The sequence below is a fragment of the Zygosaccharomyces rouxii genome (assembly GCF_000026365.1).
Source record: "Zygosaccharomyces rouxii strain CBS732 chromosome F complete sequence".
Taxonomy (NCBI): domain Eukaryota; kingdom Fungi; phylum Ascomycota; class Saccharomycetes; order Saccharomycetales; family Saccharomycetaceae; genus Zygosaccharomyces; species Zygosaccharomyces rouxii.
The window spans coordinates 843,353-864,280 of record NC_012995.1 but is presented as its reverse complement, the minus strand read 5'-3'; the positions used below and the strand labels follow the sequence as shown (position 1 = coordinate 864,280).

Below are 20,928 nucleotides of genomic sequence, written 5' to 3'. Positions count from 1 at the left end.
TTACGTCTGTTCTTTGTGTTGATTTGTTAGTTTCATGTCTGATATATTACTGTTAGAATATTTATTTATTTTTGTTATTTTTAATGATTAGTTGTTTGATTAGTGTTTCCCTCTGAGGAAGGAGGAAGACGTGGACATCGGCAGTTTTTTGGATGGCTGTTTGGACAAAGCAAAAATCTTGCCCGAATACATGGTATCACTTGGATTTTCTGCGATATCTTCCAAATTTATTCCTTCCATCGATCTTTGTAGTAGGTACCTCAATGAGTTGTACCAAACGTTATGTCTCTGTCTTGAAGGACATGCAATTTTGATCACTCTTGTATCTGTCGTAATCACAAGACACTTGTGATAAAGTCCTTGAGTTGGGTTTTTGTCAATGACACTGTCCACTTTGACAATAGGAGCACATTTAGTACTATGGTTAGTTGGATTTTCCACGACCGGATTAGTGGGCGACCAGTATAGTGTCATACTGTAGGGATGTACCCAAAAGTATCTTTCATGACGTGATTCACCACCAACTCCAAAAACTTGATAGTATTTGTACAAGTATTCACCAATCACAGTCTGTGTCAATGCTGGAATGATACTAGGTTCGTTCAACGATTCTAAGGTGTTTAGAGAAAGCGCGCCCATAGAACTTGCTCTAGGTATTGGTACTTCACGAGAGCTACTGTTGGATGCGTTAGAAGCAACGACGGGCCCCGGACCGACTCCAGATCCAACTCCTGTGGCACTCCTGGTACTACCCATCAAAGAATTGATAGATCTCTGTTCTCTAACCTTTTGTACAGGTCTCCCACTCTGGGTTGATCTGATACTTTCTTGTCTTGCTATTCTCTGAGGGGGTCTTGCACTTGGTTTACTCATTTCCACTTGCTGTTTACGTGCTGAGATCATAGAGGCTTCTCTAGATAACAATTTCTTGTAGTAAGCCGTTGGTATGACAACCAGGTCATCGACATTTGTCCTGTCAGGAGAGGCAATTATAGCACTCTTGGGTAAACAAATCATGTTAGCGGCCTGTGCACGTTCTTTCAAAGACTCTGGTTTACTCAAACGTTGCAGCCTGGCAAATTCCTTCTTACCCAACGTCACCAATCCGAATTTTCCAGATGCATGTACAATGTCATCTTTGGTCAATTCCGATTTTTTATTCATTTGTTCTTTTGGTACTAGTGCCATTCCAAACTCCCCGGATTTTTCGACCACATCTTTCATTGTAATACGTTGACGTTTGGTGTGACTCAATAAAGTATCATATTCCTCTTTACCCATTACTTTCAGTCCCAATCTCTGTGCGTCGGCAGTTATCGATTCCTTAGAATTTTCAAACGAGTTAGCTGAAGTTAATTCCTTATAAGTTGAATTTGGTAAGACGGTGAGACCGTAGTCGCGAGCTCTAGACATTATCATATCCTTAGTGATCGCAGGACGCTTACGACGAGTTGACAATTCTTCATAAGCACGATTAGACAAAACTGTCATGCCCAGCTTAGAAGCTCTTTCTTCCAAATATTCCTTGGTTGCCTCTTGTGGGATTTGCTTAGACAACAAATTCTTGTAAGCATCATTTGGCATGGTCGTTAACCCCAAAGCGGATGCTCTTTTCTTGATGTCCTCTTCGTTTAATTCGCGTGGTTCGGCGGCACTTTTTGACATTAACTCTCCGTAAGCAGCGGCAGACAAGGGTACTAAATCGAACTCTGTGGCTTTATTTTTGAATTCCTCTGGAGTCAGTTCTTTCCTTCCAGCAGTTGCAGCGTCCTTTAACTCTTCATATTGTTCTTCGTTCAAAACGTGATAACCCAATTCTCCCGCTTTTGCTTGGATATTATCGATGTTCAATTCAGCCTCTTTTAATCGTTTGTCTAATAGAGAATATTCCTCATTTTGTAACACATGACAACCAAATTTTTCTGCCAATTGCTCTAAGCGTTCTTTACTGTCCTTAGCTTTCAAATCGAGTGCCTGGAAAGTCTCTCGTTCGAGGACTACTAAACCAAGACGTGCAGCTTGGCCAGATACTACTTCTGGGCTCACCGTCTTTCCCCTATTGTTCAGATCCTCTTGAGATTCAGAGCTGGGAGCCAATACGAAACCCAGTTGTTTGGCCTTCTTTGCCAAGATGGCGGCCTCATTGTTTGACCCACTTTCGAAGTTAGCAGCATCATACCAGTCTTCAGTATCCTCAACTTCAGTACTTTCGTTTTTCTTCGACGTTAGTTCATATTCTGAAGCGGGTACTAGCACATAGCCCACCTCAGCTGCTTTTTCCTTTAAGGTCTCAATACTTAATGGTTCCGCTCTGCTTGTCGAAGGTGTTCCTGACGTCTTTAATGTAGATTCCTGAGAAGCTAAACTCATGCTCTTTATTTGTTCCGGACTTTGACCAACAAATCGGTTATTACCGCTATAAACTTCCTTGGATTTCTCGACCTTCTGAGCTTCAGTTATCTCAGCAGGACGGCCTTCCATAGTGTCAAAGTAATTAGTGAAGTCAGAGCCAATAGTAGAAGTAGAATTATGTTTGAATTCTATGCTATCAGTACTGGTACTGTCAATGGCCATTCTCAGTTGTGAGGTAGAATTACCATAGCCTTGTTCTGTTGATGGAAGTAATTTCATATTATGACGTGCGGCGAATTCTTGTATATCTTTGAGGGTCACTGCTTCGGCTGTTGAGTTTCTGGACAATAAGGATTCATACTCATCAGCTGCTAAAACGGTCAGGTCCAAGGATTCGGCGGCACGATAAACGTCGGTTTTGCTGAAAGCAGGAGTCGAAATATTGTCTGAAGATTTCCCATGTTCTTCGTTTGATGATCTCAACATTCCAGAGCTAGCACTTGAACCGTGAAGTGCTCCAGAATTTGTATTTTCCTTTGCCTCAGTAAGACCTTCTTGCAGAGGAAGAGAAGAACTAGATTTGTATTTGAATTGTTCAACAAGGGTCTCATACTGTTTGCTTGGAACGAGAACAAGTCCGAGCCTTTCGGAATGCTTTTCTAATTCATCTTTTGTGGGATTATTGAGCCTAAACAACAAGTTCTCATAGCTGTCCTTTTCAATCAACAACAAATTATTTTCTTCCGCAAATGAGTGGACAGACTGTTCCAATGGTTTCTCAAGCTCTGAAATCATTTCATCAAAGTCATCTTGTGAGATAACTACCATTCCGAGTTCGGTGGCGTATTCTTGAAGTCTAGTGACATCGGGGGTGCTATTAAGTTCCTCATACTTAGCTCTTGGCACGGGAATCAAACCCAGTTTGTCACACATACGGAGCAGATCTCTCTGGCCGAGCGTATCAATATTCGAATTCAACAACGCATCATATTCTTCAGCGTTGAGTAATAAAAATGAGCCTTCCTTTGTCAGAGGACCTAAGTCTTCTACATCATGACTACTCTGCTCAGCCAGGTCCTTAGAGCGCACTAAAACATGACCATGCTCCTTTGCATGTTTAGCTACTCTGTCTAAGTGTGGAGATTCAATTTGTCTCTTCATTTCATCGAATTTTCCTTCATCTAGAACGACATAGTTCGAATCTTCCAATTTAGGTATCATAACGTCGGTTGAAGGGTTTTCGGCACTGTTTTTCAAGTTATCCAATTCCTTTCTTGCAATTGTTACTAGATCTCCTTTGGCGATTTCTTCTATCAATGCCGCCTGATCAGGAGTTTTGATCTCAGAACTTGATACTAATACCTTTGAATACTTTTTAGCGCTCTCTCCCAAATATTCTAGACTAGGATTCTCTAGAGCATCCATGTGTCCCTCATGGTCAGTTTTGCTCAATAGCAACATGCCACGAGATGCAGCCTTCTCTGACAAAAAGTGCTCGGAGGGATCTTCGACACTCTTTTTCAGAGCATGGTGGTCACTAGCAGGGATTGCAACGTATTGGAATTGAGCGAGTTTCCTCTCTAAGAATTCCAACGAAGGATGGTTGATTTGTTTCAAAAGATTATCGTATTCATCTTTTACAACAAGCACCATGTTCAAAGTTACAGCAAGAGTTTGCAATTCCTCCTTTGTAGGAGAAGATGTTTTTCTTTGTAACTCGCCGTACTCTGCATTATCAACAACACGTTTTCTCATAGCAGTTGCCTTGGTTTGTAAGGTGGAAAGACTTGGATTGTTAACATCATTCATCAGCTTATTGTATTTCGCATGGGGGATTAAGGTCAGGTTATAAAGCCCAGCCATCTTCTTCAAGCTATCCGTCGATGGTGAATCTATTTGTGCTCGTAGGCTCTCATATTCCTTTTCTGCAATCACCTTGTATCCTAGAGTTGATGCCTTTTCGGAGAGAAACTCAATTGTAGGGCTATCGAGTATGTTAATGTGTTGCTCGTGCAAATCGCGATTTATGAGAACTTTCCCATGTTGGGCGGCACTCTCCTCGAGGAATTCTGCGGTCGGGGATTTTATCATCCCTGTCATAGCTTCATGCTCGTTCACAGGCATTACCGCGTACCCGTGAGATTTCAGCATTTCGATCAATTCGTCCTCAGAATAAACGGTTGGTTTAGAATCATTTTTCAATTTCTGGTATTCCTCGATGGAAATAGGTTTAAAAGAATATTTGGAGCAAAGAGCTAGTGTATCTTCCTTTGTAGCCCTGTCCACAGGTGATTTGTTTAATTCATTGTACTGTTTTATGGAGACAGCCACGTAACCTAGGGTTTTCAGTCTCTTCTCAATATCACTCACGTTGGATTTCTCTAGTGTTGAGCCTCTCAGAGTATTTAACTCTGGAATTGGAACTGGGAAGAAACCAAGACCCTTTACAGAGGAGAATAACGATTCTTTATCAGTGGAAGCTTTCTTCAACTTTTCATATTCGCCGTTTTCCAGCACAACCATATTCAATTTGTTTGCCTTCTCTAGAATAAAGTCCTTCGATGGTGCACTGGTAATTTCTTTTAGGCCCTCGTATTCTTCCACTTGTACGACAACGGCCCCTAGGTTTCTAGCAGATTGAGAAATCTCATCCTCTGTTGGGCGCATTACTTTTCTGAGCAACTCTTTATGTTCCTTAGTGTTTACCACATCATATCCCTTCCCTGATGCCTTTTCAGTTAAGAACTCCAAGGAAGGTGTATTAAATGTTCGAGTTAGTTTATCGTGCGTCTCCAAATCTACTAATTTATGATTTTTAGCCTTGGCCTGTAAATATTCGATATTAGGCTCATTTAAAGTCCTCTGCATGGTATGGTGATCATCCTCTGAAAGCATAATGAAGTGATTCTTCTTTGCATGCTGTCTTAAAAAGTCCACTGAAGGATTTTCGGATGTTCTACGCAATTTCTCAAAGGTCTTTAGGGGTATTAGTTTCTTATTCATAGAAGTAGCTTTATCATTCATAAATTCCAAGGTAGGGTTTTGTAAAGTTTGTAACATCCTGTGGTACTCATCAATTGGAACAGGTTGAATCTGTTGACTGGGGCATTTTTCTATTAAGTATTGCTTCGAAGGATTTGCGAATGCAGAAACCAGATGATCATGGTCCTTTTTATTAAGTAGTACCAAATGGTGTTTCTTCCCGAATTGAGACAGAATAGCTTGAAAATCTTGTTTATCCAAAGTGCTCAAAATCGTTTCGATTGATGGTTCTGTAATCTTTCTCTGCATTTCATTGTACTTTTCTTGGGCTATAGCAACATAGCCTATACTCTTGGTAAGATCTTCAACGAACTGAACACCAGGTGAAGTGTAGTTCTTGAAATCCTCTGCAGTTACAGCCATCTTGCCCTTGGCCGCTAATTTAGTATCTAAGTAATTTAGTTCAGGGGTTTCTATGGAGGCTACCATTTTCTTGTATTCATCATTTCCGATTATAGTATAACCTGCTTTCTCAAGGGTCTCCTTTAATTGGGATGCGGGTGGATTTACTGCCTTATTGTAAGAGTCTTGAGAGACAAGGATTTTACCCAAGTGACTGGCCTTGGACTTGAGGTATTTTTCTGATGGATTTTCCAATTCATGTAATTTTTCTTGTTTTTCATTGAATTCTGGGAATGACAACACCTTATAGCCCGATGACTCGACTCTTTCAATCATGGCATCAATGCTTGTTGCCCCTTCAATGTATTTCTTTTGAGATGAATTGTCATTCGGCAGAGCTAAAAGATTTGTGTCCCCCACTGTATTGACAAGTTGTTCATTCGAATCAGTTCTTTTGTGTAGTTGAGCCTTAGAGTACTCAGATTCAGAAATTAGTCTCATTTTATGCAATTTAGCATACTTCTCAACCTTTTCTATTGGTATGTTGGACTCTTCGTCAGCGGCTAGTTCATCCTCTAAATTCTCTAGAGCGGCAAGTTTATCCATCGTTTCGGAAACATCGCTTTCCTGATCCGACAGTTCCTTGACATCCACGGAGCGACCTTTAGATCTTTTCCTGACCTTCATTCTCGTATTTCTATTGCTTGTACCCTTCTTGGTTTCAAAGGTGGCCAACTGTTGTCTAAGCTCCTCGACTAACTGCTTCGATTGTGACAGCTCTGACTGTAAAGAATTATTCTTATCGTTATCACGCTCATGCAACTGTTTCTGTAATTCAGAGACCTGTAATCTTAAGTTTTCAGCCTCTTGGTTGATTAGTTCCATATTAGATTTTAGTGCTTTATTCTCATCGACATTACTATTGGTCGTTGCTTCAAATGTTGCAACTTGTTGCTTTAGTTTGCTAATAAGGCCGCGGGAATGCAAAAGTTCCAGCTGTAAGTCATCATGATTCTTGTTTTTAGTCTTTAAATCGGTCAATTGTAATTTGAGCTTGTTGACAGTGCTCTCAGATTTGGACAATTGGGCCTTCAAAATACCATTGTCACTTGAATTCTCCAGTTTGGTCTCCAATTCACCCAATTGTCTCTTTAAATTATCGACTAATTGGGCTGATTCACTCAATTGGGTTCGCAAAGACTCATTCTGAAGTATTTTTTTATCCAAAGTTTTTATCCTACCATACAACGAATCGTTTTCATCGTTTAATTCAGAGACGTTCTTTCTCAATTCAGTCAATTCGGCAGAGTATTCCTTCTCCCTTTCTGCTAATTCTTTCTCTAATCCTGTCCTCTGTAATCTAGAAACCTCTAATTCAGCCATGGTGGTCTTTGAATTTTCTTGTTCAACTTTCAATTCTTTTTTATTCCTATTCAGCTTATCTTTCAACTCTTTGAATTCTACTGAGAATTGTTGCAGTTTTACTTCTAATTCCCAATTCGTATCTTTAAGAGCTGTCAATTCCTTACTGGTTACCTGGTGGGAAGAATCTAATTTCTCATGTTTGTCCTCCAAGTTTTGGTATTCATCTTGCAATTGATTTATCGTACCATTTTTCTCCTCATTCTCAGCTTGCAATCTTCTACATTCTACAAGAAGATTCTCACTAAGACCCATGACAAAATTCATATCTTTCCCATTGTTGGCCGTAAAGACACCATTATGGGTCGCACTCCCCGCGAATATGGGCATAGAATTATTCTTATCCCTCTTGTTGAGTACATTCGAGAATAGGCTGGGCTTCTTAATATCTGCACCTTGCGTTACATCACCAGCATTTGGTTGAGGTTCTGATTTACCTTCAGATTCTTCGTTTAATTGTTTGTGCATATTTTCAAACTGAGTCAAAAGAGACTCTCTTTTATTAGATTTCGAGGACATGGATACTGTTAGAGTAGAGATCCAACGTCTCAGTAGCTTTTGAAATGCTCTGAATATCCAATATCTTCTTTGAAGACCTCTATTGACTCTTCTATTTTGGCAAAGGAGTGTGCTTTAAGGATCCTTACTTTATTTCAAAGCGTCTCTCCCAAATGTTTATCCCTGCGACAGTGCGTGATAATGCGATCTATGAAAAAAAGCGATGATCATCGCTGTCATTGTCACCAAAATTCGTTATAATAGTACAAATATATATAAAGGTCAACTTGTCGTCAGACAAATTCCTTGATAGTCTGCCCATTCACGTATAGTGTACTCATCAATGACGTCCACGAATGGATTTGCCTCGGTAAGTTTTGTAAGTAGTTCCTTGGATGCAATTGGTTGGAAAGTGTACACTTTCTCCAGAAGTACGGGGGATGATTGGACCAGAGATGTTAGATAGTCGTGAATCTCCTGTCTTTGGTTCTCTTGTCCACCAGTATCTATTTCTAGCACTTGTGAAGCCTGTTGTAACGAGTGCAACATTTGACGTTTGGAGCGGGATGTCTTTAGTCCTAATGATTTCATGCTTTGACGCAACTGTTGAGCAGATTGGGAATTCCAATCTGATTGTACTGAAGGTGACGGGGTTCTACTTGCCAGTATAGAAGGTTGCAGCTCTACCATGCAATGATCCTCAGCGGCGGAATCCTCTGATTCTGTATCTGGTACGGGGACATCGTCCTGCGATGGACCCGGTGAGCAGACAATTAGCCCTTCTACCGCGGAAAAGGATTCCAATTGGCTTCGATGTAATCGGTATCGCAATGGTTGTTCCTTGGTGGGTGCCAAATTCGGTGTCGTACCTAAAGTAGGCATTCTAGTGGCAGGTACTTGTACTTGAGCGGTTTCCTCCTTTAGCGGTGAAATTAAGCTCTTAACTACTTTGAAAGAACCGTTAGTTAAATCTATGACACCATCTGAGGGCGAATGGGCCGTCTTTGGCGTGCCTGCGTCTGATTCCACTTTTTTGAGTGGTGGCTTAGTAAGTAGCGGCGGTTTGGTAGCTAATGGTGGTCGTAGTGGTTGTGGCGAGGATGGGATTGGGATAACTATGTATTCTTCATCAGTACTATCAGGGACGATAATATCTTCATCAGGTTCTCGGGAGTGCTTATCATCCATAACTTGTGATAGCGACAAAACTGAAACCCTTTGCTTGTCAGCTGGTGGTGGTGGTAAGAATCCTAAATCCTGGGATTCTGGTTCTATAGGTCTTTGGGATTCATTCCACAATGGTTGATCTTCAGATTCATCTCCATATAAGTACTGGTACACGTCTTCCACCTCAGAAGGTCTCGTATGAGGGAACTTTTCCAATAATAAATTATAAATATGTTGCCACTCGTTCGCATTGTAAGTGTCATACCTTTTCTCTTGTTGTTTTTTGGTCTTAGTAGTCTTACCTTTACTTTTTGCCCTCTGTTGAGATCCTGCCAGAGAATCTAATTTTTGCTGGTACTTAATCATATCCTGTACTTTAGCATGTTTCCCAGAGAGCTGTTTCAAAAGTGATTGGGCCTTTGTAGGTGCCTTACGTCGTTGGGATGAGCTTGACCTTTTTGTCGTTCTAGCACTTGGTCTTTGTATAGCAGATTTGTGCTTGGGCGATATTGCACTATCCTGTGAATCGTACCTAAATTGGCCAAGGTTTGCCCGAACTTTATCGGCTTCCTCTGCTTCATCTAATCTCCCTTGAACCTGTGTATTTATAAAAATCTGCTCCTGTTGATCCTTGTCTGAATCTGATGAAAAACCGGACGAAACAGGAACTTGAGTCTCATCTAAACTAAAGCTTTCAGGATTCCTACCATCTGAAACACCGGATTCTACTAACTGTAGGTTTCTATTAGCCCTATGGAAATCCATGATTCTATTAGCGTTAGTAGTGTCAATGTTAAGCTTTCATGCACTTGAACTTCATATAACTATATATAGTCACGTGTTTTGGATGAAACATATTTTGACTTAGCAAGACGCTGCCAAGGTGTACCAGGTGAAGGGTTAGTGATCTTGCCCTTTGAGGGCTAGAAACCTGTGAGTGGTTTCGTCTCGCATACCTTCACATATACTTATACCAAATGGGACGATACCTGATGGTTTGCTCCCCTACTATCTGCTTCTTACTAACTTGTCAGACCTCCCTGATCTCACCCATCTCACCTATCGAGGAACAATTGACACCGTGAAACCCTCGAGTCTTCAATTTCTCAATTGAACTCCGAGCTATCACTCTTGGCTGCATCAAAAGAATATAATGATTTACGTATCGGACTTCGAAGCTGCATTACAATACATAAAAGAAGAAACGCGGTTGCCCCACCCTATAAAAAAAAAAGAGAAAGTACCCATATCTCCCGGACTGTCACCGGCTTTTCGGACACCGCACTCGGTTCCGAAAAAATATTGATCACTGCTGACGGGAGTCGGGTTTCCGGTGCCGGGGGCCCAGGGAAGGAGAAGGTTAGCCAAACACTCCAAAGGATTTAGACATACAAGTTGATAAGTAAACTCTTACTAGTACTATTACCTGAAAGTTAAGAGTCTCCAGTAATTTTCGATCAAATCTCTTTACAGAGGAAGGAGAAACACATAGTACCTATATTCATTTTCCCCCATGTTGTCTAGATCGATCCGCACATCGGCTTCCAGAGCCATCAAGAGCTCTCAATGTATGAGAACCGTGTCTTGTGCATCTGCAAAAAGATATGCATCTTCTAGCCTTTTCACCAGACAAAGTGCTCCTAGCAGAATTCCCCAAAATTTAAACAGTCAGTTTATTTCTCGCTCCCTGTTACAGCGCCGTTTGGAATCAACTAAGGTGGAGGTTCCACCTATGGCTGAATCTTTGACTGAAGGTACTCTTTCTCAATATACCAAGCAAGTGGGTGAATCTATCCAACAAGATGAACTATTGGCTACTATCGAAACTGATAAGATTGACATCGAAGTCAACGCTCCCGTGAGCGGTAAGATTGTTAAATTGAGCTTCAAGCCTGAAGATACCGTTACTGTTGGTCAAGAATTGGCTCAAATTGAAGAGGGTGAAGTCTCTACTGGTGGCGAAGCTCCAAAAGAAGAGCCAAAACCTGAAGAACCGAAGAAGGAAGAACCAGCTGCTGCTGCCCCACCTCCTCCAAAGCCTGAGGCTCCAAAGAAGGAAGCTCCAAAACCAGCTGCCCCAAAGAAGGAAGCTCCAAAGAAGCCAGAACCAGCTCCACAAGCTCCAAAAACCACTTCCTTCTCTCGTAATGAGGAAAGAATTAAGATGAACCGTATGAGATTGAGAATTGCAGAAAGATTGAAGGAATCTCAAAACACCGCAGCTTCTTTGACCACTTTCAACGAAGTTGATATGTCCGCTTTGTTGGAGATGAGAAAGCTTTACAAAGATGAAATCATCAAGAGCAAGGGTGTGAAATTCGGTTTCATGGGTCTATTCTCTAAGGCAAGTACATTGGCCGCCAAGGATATCCCATCTGTCAACGGTGCCATTGAAGGTGACCAAATCGTCTACAGAGATTACAGTGACATTTCTATCGCTGTTGCTACTCCTAAGGGTTTGGTTACCCCTGTGATCCGTAACGCTGAATCCTTGTCCGTTTTGGAAGTTGAACAAGAAATCGTCCGTCTATCTCAAAAGGCTCGTGATGGTAAATTGACCCTTGAAGATATGAGTGGTGGTACTTTCACCATTTCCAACGGTGGTGTTTTCGGCTCTCTATACGGTACTCCAATCATCAACACCCCACAGACTGCTGTGTTAGGTTTGCACGGTGTTAAGGAAAGACCAGTGACCGTTAACGGTAAGATCGAATCTAGACCTATGATGTACTTGGCATTGACTTATGATCACAGATTGATGGACGGTAGAGAGGCCGTGACTTTCTTGAGAACCGTCAAAGAATTGGTTGAAGACCCAAGAAAGATGCTTCTTGCCTAAGTGAATTAGATAACTTATTTATTTTACGAACCGCTAAAAACTTAGAACACCACCCCTTTTCTGTTATAATACATACATATTTTAGTGGTTCTATGCATTAAAGATAAATATTCTAGAAAAACATTTTAAGTAGCCGTGCATTCCCTCTCGGAGTTGAATAATATGCCTATTATTTGAAAAAAAATCAGTAAATGAATATGGATGGATTCATTACAATAGAGTAGCTTCCAATTGTTCTTCAATACCAACGCAATCATCCCTTTCAACAACTCCCATTTGCAAAAGATCCCCCCAAAACAGTTCAATTTTATGTCTTGAATAAGACAGATAATCAAAGGAGTCGATATCGACACCTTTCTCTGAGCTCGATTCACTGGTTGCCTCGGGCGTCTCTAGAGCATCCGATGGTTCATCCATCTCAGTAAAAATATACTTACCCCCACTTGGTCTTTCTTTTTCATCGTTGAGCTGTGCAGATGGTGCATCCAATTTACCACTTTGCAAAACCCCCCAAAGTGACCAGAACAATTGAGCTGTAGCTCTCCATTTAATGATAGCGTTGTAATAATACCTGACTTCATCATCGATGGGGACGGCATTCTTATTTCTCAAATGAGACACATAACAGTAAAGAAAATTTAACATTTGTTCTCTAGTGGGAAACTGGGACGCAAAGCATTTATATGGTTCTGCAGAATTGTAATCGTACATCCACTCACTAAAATGATTAGCTAAATCATAAGCGGCAGGATTGGCACCGGCATATTCGAAATCAATGACTACCAATTTGGAATCTTGAGACTGTTCTTGGATCGGTGGATTGAGTATTTGTTCTAGGGAAACGTTTGAACTTTGAGGGAAAAGTGAAGAAACTGTTGATGACGATGACGCACTTTTGGGATTTGAAATCACAGGATCCACATTGTCTAATGGAATCACAGGTGATGAAAGCAACAGGTTACCATATTGAGTATCGTTGTGACAGAAAACAAGGCCCTGTCTCACGTATGGCAACCCTCTGGAATATAGCCAATCCCTATACCGCAGAACTGCTTTTTTGAAAGTGGGCCAATCACGACACATCAACCATTTCTGTACGTTAGAAACGTCGTTGACCCATTGTTCTCCTCTTTGCTCTATGTTTTCTAACCATTTCTCAATTTTAATCCAACAGACTGGTCCCTGTTCTCTTTCAGATTTCATCAGCGGTACACCCGTGTGTAATTCTTTCATTCTACGTGCAATTCTTTGCGAAGTTTTCCAATTTCTAATATCGTCTTTGCCTAGTGTGGTTGCATTTTCCAAAAACTGTTCAAATCTACCGTTCTGGAAACATCCATATAATGAAGGTCCGATATTTCGTCTTGATAATCTTGCCAACACTTGTAGCTCATATTCCCTATCTATAATGGTGTCTATGTTAGGTCCGTATACTCGCAATAAGAGCGATGGTAACCCAGGGTATTCGACCTTATATATCACATTGGTCATCGCGCCTGTGATCTTGGTCATCTTGATCTTATTTCTGTCCAGTGGTGAAACCCCCATTGATCCTCTAACGTACCATTTAGGAATCCTTAAATTTTGAATCGTATTTAGAACGTCATCTTGTAAATAATCCATTGGAAGTGAATTATCTAGTACGGTGGGCACATATGGAACTTCTACATTTTCACTCTCACGGAATGAGCTCCTCTCACTTAGTTTAAGACCTTCCAATTGATCAGCAATTTCCTTAGAATCTTCCTCTGGCACCTCCGGTGGGACATGAGACTCTCCGGTCTTTAATGTAAACTCGTCTTCTCCTATAGAAACATCAGAATCTACACTGATGGTGCGAATCAATCTCTGAGAAGGCCGAGGACCCGTCAGAGAAGGTCTATTCCTACTAGAAGACCTAGAATGTGACCTCGACCTTGTCCGAGAATGCGAATAAGGGTGAGGGCTACCAATAGAAAAGGGGTTAAGTCTAACTTCACTTCTAGATGATCTGCTTTCGGGCATTGTTTCTTGCATCGAGCTTTAGATTTATATGCCAGCAACGATCCTGTACAAGACAATCTTCTCTTCACTTAAGAGATCTTCTGTGTACTTTCTCTCATTTTCAACACATCAATCCAAGTAAACAGAGTTGAAGTTGGTCGGCATTTCTTTTCAACATTATCTCGTCTTGTGAAAAAAGCTCCATGTGAAAAAAGTAAGGCTGAAAAAATTTGACAAGATTACTAGTGGTGAACAGGGTGTACGAGAGAGGAATACCAGTTTTAGCCGCCGAAAAGTGGCATAGGGAGAACCTTGATGGACCATATAAGAGAGGATTACAGTTCTAGTGACAGTGAAAGTGATATAGAAACAGTCCCGGAGTTGCCAGACGCTATATTGGACAAGTACCATTTGACGCCGAGTGTGAACATGAACAGAGCTGCTACAGGATTTAATTCGTTTGTGTACTTAGAATGGAGGCCTAGCAAGTTGCAGAGGATACACTTGACGCGTGTTCTGGTGAATTTCCAAGCGCAATGCAGTGGTAGTGGTATTGAGGTTTTGAAGCGGCTCAAACTTGAGCCGCTTCATGTAAGTGCGCTGGGATCGCCTGAACCGTTGCACGTATCGCTAACGAGGAGCTTGGAGTTTAGCGACGCCATGCAGAGGGACCGGTTTCAACAGTCTTTGTCAACACGTCTCGCAGCGTCTCAGTTGAGTCCCATAGACATCGCATTTGAGCCAAGATTCCAGGTGCTGGACTCTCGTTTCAAGGATAGAGTGTTTTTAACATTACCAGTACTTTCGTCACAACGCTCTCATTGGTTTAAATTTGTGTACCAGGTGATATGGCAATCACTTCGAGAAGTGTGGCCCAATCTTAATGACAAAGAGATCGATGAGATGTTGTGTCCTGCAGAATCGGTACATATGTCAATCGCGCAGACGCATGGAACAAGAGCAAAAGAATTGGCAGTGTGGATTCAACCGTTAGAGCCACTGCAGCCATTACCAACTTGGAATGTTACCCATTTGAAATTAGATAAGAATCGGGAATGTATAAAGATTCCTCTTGTCACGTGATGGCGTACATTATGTTCAAGATCCGTTAACCGATGTGGGCAATATGTAAACAATGAAGAACATGATGATGATCCTCAATGACAATGTGTTTGCCCATTACGGTTTGCAGATGTATGAAATGGGTGGAATGGACTTGTAAATGCTCCTTTGGAACTTTAAAATTATTTGCATTTTGCTTCTTCTTGGTTAAAAGTTTAAATATTGGGATCAAGAGTTCTTCTTCGTTAGCCAACTCAATACAAAATTTGCACGATTTTCTGATCTTCTCCCTCTCACCGTGTGCTACTTAATGGAGCCTGCTGCTGATCCATGGAATATCAATCCTTCAGAATTACTCAAAGGATCGATGAATTCTGACCCTTACATAGGGTTTGGTAATACCAACAACATTTACAATAACAACAACCATGTCGAGGCTTCAGGAATGGGATTTGGTCAAGACGATCTTGAAAAGCTTTTAGGTTTTGGATGTGAAGATGTGGATAATTTACTCAGTCAGGAGTTGAAAGATCTCGATATACCCCTAATGCCTCGAGCCAGTAAGGTCAATGGTAACGGTGCTGGTGACGGTGATGGTATAACTGGTCTTGGATTTAGCGGTTTTAACGAAGATCCCTACAGTTTGAATCGTCATAACAATTCTCATAAGAGAGAGCCCAGCGGGACGGCGATCTTTGGGTTTCATAATCATAATAAAACTCTAAGTATTTCTAATTGGCAAAAGGCCTTCGGTGATCCACGAGAACAGCAACAACAACAACAACAACAACAACAACAACTTCAGCAGCAACAACTTCAGCAGCAACCTCAGCAGCAAGCGCTCGGGTCCATTGAGGAAACTAATCCAGATGGATACCTTGGTCAGGTTCTCTTAAAACAACAGGAAGAACTTAGAATAGCTCTTGAGAGGCAACAAGAGGTTAATAAGAAGCTTGAAGAACAATTAGAAGCGAATAGAGTTCAACAAGAACGTTTGCAGAGGGTACTCGGCGAACAAGATGTTACTGCTCACAAATTTATTTCCTCTGAGAGTGCTTCTCCTCAAAGTGCTACTAAGACTCCAGCAAACAATGGTAAAAGTAGTACTATTATTGGTGATGACGGTAATATAATTGTTACTTCGAATTCGAATAATGGTGGTTATAAATTCCCACCACCAGCAAATTTAGAGCCCCCAGCTTACGGACCGGGATCTCATACAGCAATGAACGGATCTCCTCCAAGAAAGGTTTCTCGCGGCAGAACGCCTCCGATTAATGATGATTTACGTGAAGACGCGGATGAAGACGTTGCTATGACAAACTATTTGAGGCCGGAGATCGAACAAAAAGAAGCTGTTGCTGATTCGTCGCATTTCCTTAAGAAGAGAAATGCTCAACCTGGTTTCACCAACGGATTTTCAATCCAAGATCAAACTAGATCTCCTGTGAACACTAGGTCAACGGTTCATCACAATAAGAAGGAATCAACGATCTCGACTGTATCAACGATCCCTCAACATTTAGACGATAACGAAAATAGTGATTCAGATTCAGGAGGATTATTAGGTTTGGGTATTCAATCAATGAACGGTAAAAGGGCTGTTCCTAGGAATTATTCTTTAAGACCGCCACCAGTAGATATAATGCCACCGATTCCAGGTTCCACTGATAACACTCCTATACCGAAACAACCGCAACTCCCGCAAAAACACATCTTCCAACACACACCTGTGAAGAATCAATATCCGCCTGTCAAGAGTCAACACCCACCAGTACAACAACCGACTCAAGGTTACTATAGTAATGCGGGCATTAGTACTGGTAGTGGTACGAGCTTAGGTGAAAACCCCTTTAGAGATCCGATAGCCACTCCGCAGTTGAAACCGCCATCTGATCACAGTAGTCGTAGGAACAGTGGTTACAGTGCGGATCATAATGAAATTATCGGAGGGCACAAGTCAGATTTCAATGGGGAAGAACAACAGATGGAAGATGGTGATGAGCCTGAAAGTCGTTTTATCGTTGCCAAAACTCCTTCACCAGTACTCAAATCACAGGGTCGTTTTGAAGGATCTTCACCTCAATATGATACCACTAATGTAAGTCCAATAAAGATTACAAGGAAACCTAGTACTTTACCTCGAGGGTCTATTGACAAATATGTTAAAGAACTACCTGATAAATTGTTTGAATGTCAATATCATGGCTGTGGGAAAATTTTCAAAAGAAGATACAATATTAGATCCCACATTCAAACACATTTAGAGGATAGGCCCTACATGTGTGATTTTGAAGGTTGTGATAAGGCTTTTGTCCGAAATCATGATTTAGTAAGGCATAAGAAATCTCATGCAGAAAAGTGCTATGCTTGCCCTTGTGGTAAAAAATTTAATCGTGAAGATGCGCTTATAGTACACAGAAGTAGAATGATTTGTTCTGGCGGTAGAAGATACGAGAACGTCGTAATTAAAAAATCGCCAAGAAGACGTGGCAGGCCGAAGAAAGATGATTACAGTAGTACTCACAGTAGTCCAGTTAAGGAGACTGTGGAAAGGAGTAATGACGGGTATCTGATCTACAAAATGGAAGAACAATTACGCAATGAAATGGAAGAATACGGTTTATTACGTCCGCCGCCAAATCTGGCGGTAACAAACCATGCACTTCTACTGTCACCATCACCGTCATCGGACAATAGTGATATGGGATCTCCAAAATACGAGCTCAAAGAACCTCAGAAAAAACCGTAATCCAAACTTAAGGTTCACTCGCCGTGGAAGCTGGAATAATGCAAAGGTAATAATGAACTCGAACAAAAGGAAAAATAATAAAAAAAACAAAAAAAAAGGTCTATTCATTTCTCTTATCTCTTAATGGTTGTTGTTATTAGTTTTATTGTTTTATATTTCATCATTTTACTCTTCGGAGGCTGGCAATCATTGCCAGATGTTCGTCAATCCTATAATGAGTTTTCAGTTATATTAAAATGAGAAAAAAACTTATAGTTGTACTATATATTTATAAAAAGAAAATATTAAATGTGGGTAAAATATATTCGAATGTTATTAGTGAGATACTCTTATTTTCTGTTCAATTTATATTCCCATATTTCTTGTTGGTCGATTTGAGGCATGGTTGATCCAAAATGGTCGTCCGAACGACAAAACAATAAAACCAGCAGGTTCAAGATACACAAACAGTGTATTTCCCCTTTATGAAGATTTACCTGATTGCCAGCTTAGTGCAAGTCAAATAGTTGCTATTAAGGTATATACATCCATTGTTTATTTTATCTCTATCTAAGTGTTAGACGTAGTTATGGAGATTTAACTTAGAGTTTCGAAAACTCTCTTCTTCGCGGTTTTCTCTGCTTGCTTCCTTTGGTCAAATTCATCAACAAATTCATAGTTGTGCTTGAGGTTCCATTGTTGTTTAATGAATTTTAGTCCTTCAATGTTGAACCCTAGATCGTCTTCGTTGTTTTTCAATGCTTCTCTAAGTTCGTTCTTTACTCTAGTAATTCTTTGCTTCAGTTCTTCATTCTTTTGAGACACTAATTCCCGATGATTTGATTGAACTATGAAGAATAGGTTCTTGCAAATAAGCGACAAATGATTGTGGAGTAATTTCTTGTCCTGGAGCACAGTATCTAGGAACTTTAAGAATTTCAAAACGTATGAAAAAGGAAGTGTCAATAAGGCGTCTTCTAATTGTGATGGTTTTATCCTCACTAAGGTGTCCATGATATATTCTTCTGGTCTTTTGTTAATGGCCAACAAAATAGCATTATCTTGTGGTCTCTCAGGCTCCACACCCTGTTTCTTCTTCTTCCAAAGTTGTAATTCCTTCTCGTAAATTTCCCATGCCTCTATCTCTGGGATCCCCAAATCAATTGCTTCCATTAATCTTTCACCAGCCTTTAAGGACTCCACGGTCTGCTTATGCACATCGACTGCATCATCATGATCATCATCCTTTTCATCTTGCTTGAAAGCCGAATCCCCAGAACCTTCCTCTAACGAGGTCAGTAGACCTTCTTCATTTTGTTCCTCCAATTCTCTTTCACGTTCTTCTTCTAAAAACACTTGATCATCAGTTTCTTCCCAAACTCTTATACTGCTGTCATGGGAAACAGATATGACGCAAGTACCACTCCTAGCTACCGCTAAAGCCCAAACTTCACTCTGATGGCCAGCTAGCTTCTGAATCGTTTCAAATTTATCACCGTCCCAGTATTTAACAGTTGCATCTTTAGAACAACTGAAGAAATTATGGGATTCTGGTAAAAATTTTACGTTCATAATAGAGTCTTGATGGGCGAAAAGTGATTTATGACAATCACCAAAATCTAAACCCCATATTTTAATGTTCTTATCTGCCGAAGAAGTGATGATAAGTTTAGAATCAAAGGAAATGTCAATCGACAATACTGGTAATTTATGACCGTACAAGCTTAAGAAAAATTTCATAGTTTCCAAATAAAAGACCTTGACCGTGTTATCCAACAGTGAAACTGCTAACAACTTGTTCTCTGGTGAAATCTTCACACTCAATATGTCATCGCTCATCTCTAAAGTAGTATCGTGATGAAGACTCATCGTAGGGATCAACTTATCGGTTGTACCAGGGACTTTCTTTTCTTCCACAATGAAATTCCAAAATTTGACTGTTTTATCTGCTGATCCTGTAACCAATCTCCTACCATCAGAAGTAATGTCAAGAGACCAGATTGCGGCATCGTGAGCTTCTTCGTTATTTTCTAATATAGTTGAAGATGCAAGATCAAACAATTGTAATTGACCACTCCTAGTACCAACTATCACCAGAACACCACCTGGCAAGAATTTACAGGTCAATGCATATCCACATTCAAAAGTTCTTAAACAAGTCTTTGTTCTAATATTCCAAATCTTCAATAGACCATTAGAAGCAGTAGCCAACAATTTACCATCATCACTGATATCGATGGCACGAACGTCAGTCCTGTGACCTTGTAACTCGATGGAATGAACCCTGATCGGTGTTGGATGCTTAGGTTCTCTTTTCTCGTACGGTATTGAGTAGTACTCAATTGTATTACCAGAGGTAGTAACTGTTAACTCCAATTTGGAAGACGTAGTGACAGCCCATGAAGCAGCTCTGATTTTGAACGCTGACCTCAAGACTTGGAATGAGTGCATTATAATAGAGATATAAGATTCCTTAAAATTTTGTTGGATTTCTTCATCAGTCATTCCTTTTTCCTTGAACCTTTTCTCTCTTTTCTTTAAAGCTCTTGATATCTCTTCTTCTTTCCTCAGCCTAATAATTTCTAGGGTTTTATCAGCATTTTGAACATAGAAGAATTTGGTACCATCTGAAACAGTAATAAAACTAACTGCTACACCTCTTTGTTTACTCTGCTTCTCGAAAATACCCTTCTCTGTAACTTTAACACCAGCATCGGCGTCTAAATCCAAATGCCAAATTTTTATTTGAGAATCTGAACTTGTAGTGACAACAACGTCTTCATCAACACCAAGGGCCCAACATTCACCCGGATGTGCAATATGTGTTTCTACACACTGTTGAATCTTTAAATCCCAAAGCTTAATGAGTCCATCCTTAGAAACACTCATCAACCAATTTTCATCGGGCAGCGAAAGACCTGTAATGGAATCCTTATGTGAACGTAATTTGTAAAGGCCTACTTCACTTACTAAATCCCAGACGATGATATTCGAGTCTCTGGAACCTGAAATTAATCTTGTACCCGTGGAATCGAATAAAAGTTGAGTTACAGCAGACCTATGACCGTTGAAACTCAAAAGAACCGTTTTTGAGAACATATCCCAAATCTTAATAACACCATCAGCATAACCAACAGCCAAAAGACTTGTATCACTGTAGTATTGCATATATGTAACTTCTGCAGGTTTAGTTGTTCTTGCATCAATTGCACCTGGTGGTAACCCATCAGAAAGATGAGAGACTAATTCTCCAGTCTTAATATCCCAAATATTGACATTTTCTAAAGCACCAGTAATGATTTGACCAGGACCATTAGTCCTTTTGTTTTCAGCTGGTATCCAAATAGAGTTATCACCTGAGGAAACAACACCAAACACGGAGGATTGTTCAAAACGTTGATACGATTTCACCATGATTGTATAAGATCCTCTAGATACTAATACCTGGGTTTATTTCTTTCCTCCTCTGTTATAGTCAGCGATGCGATGA

General features: G+C 40.5%; 7 protein-coding genes across 7 annotated transcripts; 3 read left to right on the top strand and 4 right to left on the bottom strand.

The window, feature by feature from the left end:
* Window positions 1–99: 99 nt before the first annotated feature.
* On the bottom strand, window positions 100–7,677 carry NUM1 (Num1p; the record flags this gene model as incomplete). The annotated part of the gene is made up of 1 exon (XM_002497611.1): window positions 100–7,677. One exon carries the CDS (start codon window positions 7,675–7,677, stop codon window positions 100–102), a length of 7,578 nt encoding a protein of 2,525 aa, XP_002497656.1.
* A 261-nt stretch (window positions 7,678–7,938) lies between these two features.
* SLX4 (Slx4p) lies at window positions 7,939–9,588 on the bottom strand (the record flags this gene model as incomplete). The annotated part of the gene is made up of 1 exon (XM_002497610.1): window positions 7,939–9,588. The coding sequence occupies one exon, from the start codon at window positions 9,586–9,588 to the stop codon at window positions 7,939–7,941; it is 1,650 nt and encodes a 549-aa protein (XP_002497655.1).
* Window positions 9,589–10,336: 748 nt separating this feature from the next.
* KGD2 (dihydrolipoyl transsuccinylase) lies at window positions 10,337–11,662 on the top strand (the record flags this gene model as incomplete). The annotated part of the gene is made up of 1 exon (XM_002497609.1): window positions 10,337–11,662. The coding sequence occupies one exon, from the start codon at window positions 10,337–10,339 to the stop codon at window positions 11,660–11,662; it is 1,326 nt and encodes a 441-aa protein (XP_002497654.1).
* Window positions 11,663–11,872: 210 nt separating this feature from the next.
* On the bottom strand, window positions 11,873–13,678 carry ZYRO0F10472g (choline/ethanolamine kinase; the record flags this gene model as incomplete). The annotated part of the gene is made up of 1 exon (XM_002497608.1): window positions 11,873–13,678. One exon carries the CDS (start codon window positions 13,676–13,678, stop codon window positions 11,873–11,875), a length of 1,806 nt encoding a protein of 601 aa, XP_002497653.1.
* A 282-nt stretch (window positions 13,679–13,960) lies between these two features.
* Window positions 13,961–14,728, top strand: USB1 (phosphoric diester hydrolase; the record flags this gene model as incomplete). Its single annotated transcript, XM_002497607.1, has 1 exon — window positions 13,961–14,728. One exon carries the CDS (start codon window positions 13,961–13,963, stop codon window positions 14,726–14,728), a length of 768 nt encoding a protein of 255 aa, XP_002497652.1.
* Window positions 14,729–15,017: 289 nt separating this feature from the next.
* ACE2 (DNA-binding transcription factor ACE2) lies at window positions 15,018–17,459 on the top strand (the record flags this gene model as incomplete). Its single annotated transcript, XM_002497606.1, has 1 exon — window positions 15,018–17,459. The coding sequence occupies one exon, from the start codon at window positions 15,018–15,020 to the stop codon at window positions 17,457–17,459; it is 2,442 nt and encodes an 813-aa protein (XP_002497651.1).
* A 576-nt stretch (window positions 17,460–18,035) lies between these two features.
* On the bottom strand, window positions 18,036–20,852 carry DIP2 (snoRNA-binding rRNA-processing protein DIP2; the record flags this gene model as incomplete). Its single annotated transcript, XM_002497605.1, has 1 exon — window positions 18,036–20,852. One exon carries the CDS (start codon window positions 20,850–20,852, stop codon window positions 18,036–18,038), a length of 2,817 nt encoding a protein of 938 aa, XP_002497650.1.
* Between the last annotated feature and the right edge of the window lie 76 nt (window positions 20,853–20,928).